The 8,401-nt window shown below is 46.2% G+C and overlaps 1 protein-coding gene and 1 non-coding gene across 2 annotated transcripts in view; one reads left to right on the plus strand and one right to left on the minus strand.

Annotated features, from left to right (window-relative positions):
• The window catches only part of LOC123507951 (mothers against decapentaplegic homolog 6-like), a 157,485-nt gene extending 151,462 nt beyond the window's left edge, over positions 1-6,023 (plus strand). Inside the window, exons 4-5 of the mRNA XM_045261315.1 lie at positions 747-944; positions 1,367-6,023. Coding sequence (XP_045117250.1) covers positions 747-944; positions 1,367-1,704 — 536 coding nt within the window. The 3' untranslated portion in view covers positions 1,705-6,023. The remainder of the gene's footprint in view (positions 1-746; positions 945-1,366) is intronic.
• A 1,384-nt stretch (positions 6,024-7,407) lies between these two features.
• On the minus strand, positions 7,408-7,481 carry Trnav-uac. Its single transcript has one exon. It is a non-coding gene; the product is annotated as a tRNA-Val (tRNA).
• Between the last annotated feature and the right edge of the window lie 920 nt (positions 7,482-8,401).

The raw sequence follows: 8,401 nt of genomic DNA on the forward strand, positions 1-8,401 counted from the left end.
GGCGTCACGCGCTGCTAACACACCATTGAAACAGCCATGCATTGTACTCCCAACCTTTTTCTTCACCCGAGGCAAGGCGCTCAAATGTTGTGCCTCCTCGGCCAGGACGGCGTGGCACTTTCAGTTTCCATGACTCAGTATAAGAGAATCTAACCTTTTACTTACTGGCTACGCAGCTTCTAGGCTTAAAGGATCAGTGTTGAGGAAGGCGCCGGCCGTCCCCTGCTCTGTCCGTGTTTAATCCGTCCTGCACATTACATACTTCACCTTGCAAATCTTTATTGCGCTCGAAATGTTGCAACTTCACATCGCTGCATCTCACATCTCACTCACGATCACATTTACAATATCAGACACTACATCTCACTTAAGACAAGCGATCTTCCACTTCATTCACAGTAGGTGATATTGCATTCCACTAGACAAAATTAGATCTCAGTTTTAGAGTATCGCACCTTATACATACTGCATAATCACACATCATTTTAGCTCCCTGCTATCTCGCAATGTTGTAAAAAAAAAAAAAAAAAAAAATTCTCCCTCACCTTTACGGAGATACACGAAACGGTTAAGTAGACATACAAGAGAAGTGTCTTTTTTCAATCCCATCCCGGGACCGCTAGGGACAGTGGAGCACGTGGAGAGCGCGTGGTCCACCGTCTCTGCACTACCTGGGTTGGACTGCATAGACGTGGTGCATGGAAGGGTCAATCACAGCATCTCTGACTGAGTTCTTTTTATTTCAGGGTCAGTTCCTTGGTGCCAAGTGGCCTACTGGGAGGGACGAGAGCGGGTTGGGCGCCTGTATCCAGTGTGCTCGTCTTCCCTCAACATCATGGGAGACACGCCTCACGGGGATGGCCTCTCGCTGGCCTCGCTGGCGGCACACTCGCACACCTCACCCTCGGAACAAGTCAAGAGAACCAGGGAGAAAATAGGTCTCGGTAAGTATCGTGTGTATGTATATGTGCGTGGAGATTTATAGTGTAATGCGGTGACAATAGTAGTAGTGTGGGAAGTAAGGAAGCTACTTTGTCATGTTGGGTCTCGAAAAAATCACTTTTCAGTCTTGACATCCTTGAGATATGTGGAATCAAAGTTTAAACTATAGACTATATTATATTTATCATTGGATTATTAAATATCAAGTAATGTATAAAATGAAACAGCTACTTAGTTTTCGTGCAATAAGTTTAATGCACGAATAGAATTTTCAAGTCAGCGCCATGATACAGTTGAGTGAGGTCTTTCAACACAGCCAAGCCACACCCAGGCTGCACTAATAGATTTTTCCTCTTGTAATTACTGCTTCGCGTTCCTTCACCATTGTTGGTCCAGGCGTCACTAAGGTGCTCTACCCCGGCAGGTCTGGTGCTGTATCAAGACGGGGACCGAGTGTGGGTGTACAACAGGGCGGACGTGCCCCTCTTCGTCACCTCCCCCACCCTGGACGGGGGACTCCACACCCGCTCACACTTCATCGTCCACAAGCTTCCCCCGGGACACATCATCACCATCTTTGACTACAACAAGGCGCGGCTGTACCAGAAGCTGCCCATCCACCCAGACCTGCTGCACGAGGGTCCCATCGACCAGAACGCGGTGCGGGTCTCCTTCGCGAAGGGCTGGGGACCCAACTACCACCGCCAGGAGATCACCGAGTGTCCCTGCTGGCTGGAGATCCTGCTCGTGCCTGCGAGATGATGTCCTCACTGCCTGGTGCTCTCTCACTGCCCACCCAGTCTTGCCCGCCAGTCGCCTGTTGGCTGGTCCAGCAGCACTGACAGGGAGTTCAGTAGCAGCAGCAGCAGTAGCAGCAGCAGCAGCAGCAGCAGCAGCAGCAGCAGCAGCAGCAACAGCAGCAGAAGCAGAAGCAGCCTTCACATGGAGTATGTGGAATGGATTTGCTAGCCCATGTTGCAGAAGCAGCAGCAGCAGCCGCCGCAGCAGCACACCAGAGGCAGCTTAGCCGCAGCACCGCCCAGCCCAGGCCGCCCATGAGTGGAGGGGCGTCCCGGTGTACGGCCGTGGCTCTGCACCCCCACCCCCCCACCCCTGACCCCTGTGCCGGGAACTTCTGCCAGTCTTACAGTGCAAGATATTCATTAGTTGTTGGGGAAGAGAGTCGCTTCCCGCCACTCTCTTTGTGCAGACGCGCTAGGTGGGTGTGGATATTTAGTGTGAGATTATTTCAGATTGCTATTCACGGGTCACAATTTTGTTGGACTTACTTTCTCTGTGGTTATCTTGCCAGTGAATTTGGGCACTCATGTTTATATTTCTCTTGTAATGAAATCTAGTCTGAGTTTGTAATTTTTGTTACTGTTTTTGTTCTAATATTAATAACACAGTATCTTTGATATTTGTTGACGCACTTTTCTCAGAAATTCACTGTCAAACTCTTCATCGTGGTTCCCACAGGTGCAGCAAACACAAACACAAACCTCACTCAAGTCATGAAACATTCTCCTCCTTGAGGAGATTTTGTGTTATGGGAAATTGATACCATTAATTAATAAACAGAAAATGTAAAAGCTTGTTATGTTAGTCCTCAGAGAGCCAGCCTTTGCAGTGCCCAGCGAGGACCCGCAGTGTCCGGGCACCTGCGCCGTGCCGCGCCGCGCCGCAGGGCTAGGCGCCACGGCCCCGGGGACGCCGCTTGCCCGCAGCTTGTGGTGTTGATCTGTGCACCAGAGGAAGACACACCTAAATTATTGTCATGCTTTTTGTACAGAATTAGAGATAATAGAGCGAAATGCTTTAAAAGTCCCATTTCTACCTCATTTTATGGAATAACTGATAAATTCATTATTCCTCGTTCAGTTACGTAATAGGATGTTACTGATCGGATGTTGAGTGTGAACCATAAGTACTTAATTTTAAAACTCATATAGGAGACTACTGTCAGAAAGAGTAAGACTAAGGAGTATGACTAAGCTAACGTTTGCCAGGAGGGGAGCAAAGATCTGTCTGCTAGTCCGAGAAGTCTCAGCCTGTGGGAACCTGCTGAACCCGAACCTTGTGTCACGAGTCAAGCATTACTGTTACTATGATTCACACTGTGATGGGTGGCGCGAACCTCTACACACCAAACAAACAATCAAACTTATTTTATTAGTGAGGGGAAACAGATTGGCCAAACATTACACATTCTCTTGACTAGAAGTTCACATCTTGTACTGGCAAATACTGGCTATTTTTGTATACAGACTTTTGAATGAAACACAACAATTGTTTGGTTTGCATTGCAAGAAGGACGGTACTCCTTCCTCAGTGCTTGACAATGTTCTGATGCAGACGATAGACTCCTGCAAAGAGATTTGGCTTCTCTTAGATGAAATCAGAGATTTATGAGTCGTAGATACCCTGACCCAATATGGTAAAATGTAATATATATATATATATATATATATATATATATATATATATATATATATATATATATATATATATATATATATATAATATACACCTAGTCTCTACTGTTCTCTGACTGCATAGGTGGCGCGCTGCCACGCGTGGACCGGACTTTGCTGTGGTGTCCACAGCCCGACGGTGCTACTGTGGAAAAAGGATCTTTCACTCTGTTCAAGTACAAAATGGCTTCCTGCAAACCTGGTGCCCTCGTGTACAGTTTTTATACTATCGTTTGTTGGCATCTTGTGTTACTTTGGGGGTCAAGTCTGACGAGCGTCCCGCGCCCCCAGCAACACGTTGGGGCACAGGGCGGGCAGTGAGCGGCTAACGCTGGTCCCAGGAAGGCAGAGCAGTGAGCCTCAGGCAGCACTGTGGCGTTACGTCGCATTAGGTCACTCTTGACCCCAGAGCCTCCGGACCCAAACTACAGCTCCTTTAAAGATATAAATAAAAAAAATAATTTCAGACATACGTGCAGACTTAACAGGCTTTGCCACGCTTACGTTCCACAAGATGTAAACCTTTCCCTTGACGTACAATATTTACTGTGCTGTGACTGAAGCAAAACATGTTATGTAAAATTTTGATGTGCCATTTAGTTTACATTTCTCGTATTTGCTCAGCAGCTCCCGGTGGCCCGAGCCACCACCACCACTATTACTACTACCACCACCACCACCACCACCACCACCACCACCACCACCACCACTACCTGCTCTCATGTCAGTGTGTCAACAAGTGCCTCATTGAACCTTGAGTTACAAGTTACGAACGTCCTTAGTGTCACATCACTTGTACGTACGTTACGTTTCGTTACGTCAGCCTGTGAGCCTAACGCTGGGCCGCGATGCGTTGTTGTTCGTAATGTTGTGGTGCGCGTGTCACGACCAGGCAACATAACGGAGAGTACCTACCGCCTAACACTACAGCTGTAAAAATGTCCTTTGCCAGGAAGTGCCTAAGCATATTGCATGTTTTCATGTATTTTCTTCCTAAGATTATTTTTTAAATAAGCTTTGGAAGAAATTTGTATGGCAGGTACAATACGTTGCTTTGTCATAAAAGCTTTGTGTTTGCAAGTCATGACGGTGTCCTGGCGAGCACCCCTTGGGTGCATGACAATCAAAATGATATTTTAGAAGTAAAGCTTAATGAAGAAGTTATGCTTGGAATTTTAAATTTAGTTGAGTTGTTTGAGTCCGAGACTCGGGAAGACCTTTGCCAGATCCCTCAGGTACAGGAGACTGCACCTCCGAGGAGAGTGTTCTCGGTCTCAGGTCGTCATTTAGAGGTAGATTCAGGAATTGTACTTGTGGTATCCTAAGAGTCCTTGAGGAGTGAAGGACACGTGTAGCCCCGTCATTGCTGAGCCTTTTCTGTGATGTTGTGGTTGAACACTTTGGCTGGTCACGCTGGCAGACTGACGGGCTACTTTTCTTGGATTCTTGCAAACCATTGCTTTGCTTTCATGAACTGCATTACACTGGAGTTGTTAACTTATCGGAAAGTGTTTATGAAATCGTCTAATACTAAGGAGCTGGGTAACAGATAAATGTTGTCGGAAGGGATGGGACCAAACCTGCAGCAAGTGCCTCAACAGGGAGACCACAGGGTTGCTTGAGGGAGAACCTGACCTGTTAAGCTATAAAATGCTAATGTGAGCTCGATGTGATAACCTTCCATTGACTATAAGGAGGTAGGTGTTGGGACAGTGTGTGTGCGAGAAGACAGAATGGTTGTTGTAACGCTAGGGATAGAATACGGATATTATTTTAAAGGTACGGGGTAGCGACGGAATGGTGACATGTGAATGTGACCACTGATGCATGAAGATATGCAACTATTAATAATAAATCAGAATCACATTGTTTGTTCGGTCATCATGTTCACAGTGTCACCTGTGGGAGTTCTGTGAAGGCGGCGTTGAGAAATGAGGGAAGAGATTGAGGGACAGCTAATGCACACATTTCTCTCAATAGGTTACTGGTATGTTAGTGTTGGCACAGAGAGAGAGAGAGAGAGAGATTACCTAGTTTTGTGCATCACAGACCTGAACTTTGGAAGAACTACTTCACTAAACCGTATCGAGAGTTACGAATGTGTGTGTGTGTGTGTGTGTGTGTGTGTGTGTGTGTGTGTGTGTGCGAGGACAACAACACACCGAGTGCCTGCCTTCGTCGGGGTCTGGTCGGCGTGCCATTTGAGGCTACAAATGTGAAGTGGCTGATCACATTATTCAAGTTGTATGTGAGAAATTTGTGCATTTATGAACGAATGTCTTTGTTTGTTTTCACTGGGAGAGCCACCCCCACCCACCCCACAGCCAGCACGTGGAGGCTCCCGGCCGCCCTGCCCCGGCCACTCAGGCTGCCTGGCTGTCATGTATCCACCGCTGTACATAGTGTACATAAGAGGTTACAGAGTTAATTCGGGTGAAGCACAGGGTGGTTGCTATTTTAGAGGAAAAGATTCTTCCTGCCTTATATTTTTGTTAACCTTGGTGACGCAACCGTCCACTGCTTTACCACGCATACTATGTACTACAAATGTGGCCTGACCATATTACGAACATGTACAGTTGATTTTTATTAAAAACTTTTAGACTACTCATTCTTTTACTTTCCATTCTGTGTGGGTGATGAAGGTTATGATTGCCTGGCTTGTCCTCCGGGCCACCCCGCCCCCCCTTCTGGGGGTCATGAAGCACGAGGCTGTCTCTGGTTACATATCTAAGAATAATGAGCAGTAATAATGATGAAAATTGCTTGCTTACCAGTAAACTCTTGCCTTTTTCTTACAATGCATATTTGTTGGATCTCTAAAAATATCAATAAAGAAAGCAAAACATCCACATATCCCCATTATGAGTACAATGAGACGTTATTACTAGTAAGAGAATGAATGAAACGAGATAACATAAATCGACTCCCTGTTCGACACAGTGGAGCAGGAGGGAGGCCGCCAGTAGTGGTCGAGACCAGCAGGAATACACAGGCCATGTGTCTAGTCATCCTGCTCCTACTTGGCGTCGCTTGCTCCTTGTGACATCTGCCGCCTCCTGGCCACAGCCGTCCCCAGAGTGCAAACACGTGCAGCTAGTGACAGTGACGTCATTGACCTGACCATGATTAAGCCGCCTCTATGTGAGTAACAGTTTGTGTTTGACGTTTGAAATATAGGATTGTCAACATCTTTAGAGATGAATCCTCAAAGAAATGGATTGTGAATATATACAAACAAATTAAAGACTATGAGAAAATTATAATGAATAAAGCTTGATGGAAAGATGGGAAAGTCTAGCGCGTATGGCACCACCTTTCATTTGTCACCCGGGGCAGACCGTCACCCAGTCACCCATCCCACCCCTTTCAGTGACCCATTGGGAGAAAGGAAGAAAAATGAGGAAGGAACTGAGGTGGAAGGAACAGGGATAATGAAAGGGAGGGTTAGTTGATGGAATAATTACAAAAAAATAAATGAAAAATAAAAAGGTAAATACAAGAACACACACACACACACACACACAGAGAGAGAGAGAGAGAGAGAGAGAGAGAGAGAGAGAGAGTTAGTTCACCTTTACATAGAAAACATACAAGAAATATTGCCTACTGCTAAAAGAAAAAAAAAAAAAAAAAAAGGCGGGGTGGGCACTAAAGAAACGTCAGTTAATTAGAGAAAACGGAAGAAAACGTTTAATTTCAGGGGAGACCACTCTAGACTGGACTAGAGAGAGAGAGAGAGAGAGAGAGAAAGTGTGTGTGTGTGTGTGTGATTCACTGTTTGATCTGCTGCAGTCTATGACGAGACAGCCAGACGTTACCCTACGGAACGAGCTCAGAGCTCATTATTTCCGATCTTCGGATAGGCCTGAGACCAGGCACACACCACACACCGGGACAACAATGTCACAACTCCTCGATTTACATCCCGTACCTACTCACTGCTAGGTGAACAGGGGCTACACGTGAAAGGATACACACCCAAATATCTCCACCCGGCCGGGGAATCGAACCCCGGTCCTCTGGCTTGTAAAGCCAGCGCTCTAACCACTGAGCTACCGGGCCGTGTCTGAGCTACCGGGCCGTGTGTGTGTGTGTGTGTGTGTGTGTGTGTGTGTGTTAGATTTCTTAATTATTTGTGTTTATTTGGAATGTGTGCTTTGTGATTCTATTCGTGGGATTTTTGTGTTATTATTTTTTCTATTCTTGTGTCCTTTCTTTGTCTCTAAGTATCCATCTTTTGTTTTTCTGAGTTACTCCTATTCTTTATAATTACTCGCATTTTTCTTTGCGTTTGTGTATGCATTTTTTCAGCTTTACAATATTTTTTTCTGCTTTTCTATTTTTAAGTGTTTTTCTCTGTATCTTTCCCTTATCCCTTCTCTGTTTTCCTTCTGGCTCCCCTGCCCCTCTTATATCCACACAATAACTCCCCCTGTACCTCACCCATGGCACAAGTAACTCACCCAACCCACTTGCCCTCTCCTGGCCCTCACACTAACTCCCTCTGTCCCTCCTCCGTGGCTCCTGTTACTCACCTGCCACCTCACCCCCCCCCCCCTTGCGTTCCCTTCTGCAATGTGTAAAACAGAGGCGGAAGGTGCAAGGACCGGTGTGTAGCTAATGAGATCTACTCCAACTTGTACTGCTCTGGTTAGGGATATGCTGCTGCCTCATTCAAGAACATAGTATTGGAGAAGAGAGAGAGAGAGAGAGAGAGAGAGAGAGAGAGAGAGAGAGAGAGAGAGAGAGAGAGAGAGAGAGAGAGAAAGAGAGAGAGAGAGAATTTTCTGTGACGAAGAAAGTGATAAGTGCAACATCTTTTTGCACAAAAAAGAAGACACAAGAGATAGATAAAAGCAACCACTGCGGGTCCTGACCTGACCGAACCACCAAGGTTGCCAAGGGCTCTGTCCATCACTTTTCCTTCACATCCCTGGAGTGGTGAGTGCAGAAAACAGTGCAGTGAAGTGAAGTGAAGTGCA

Source organism: Portunus trituberculatus, chromosome 23 (assembly GCF_017591435.1).
Source record: "Portunus trituberculatus isolate SZX2019 chromosome 23, ASM1759143v1, whole genome shotgun sequence".
NCBI classification, from domain to species: Eukaryota; Metazoa; Arthropoda; class Malacostraca; order Decapoda; family Portunidae; genus Portunus; species Portunus trituberculatus.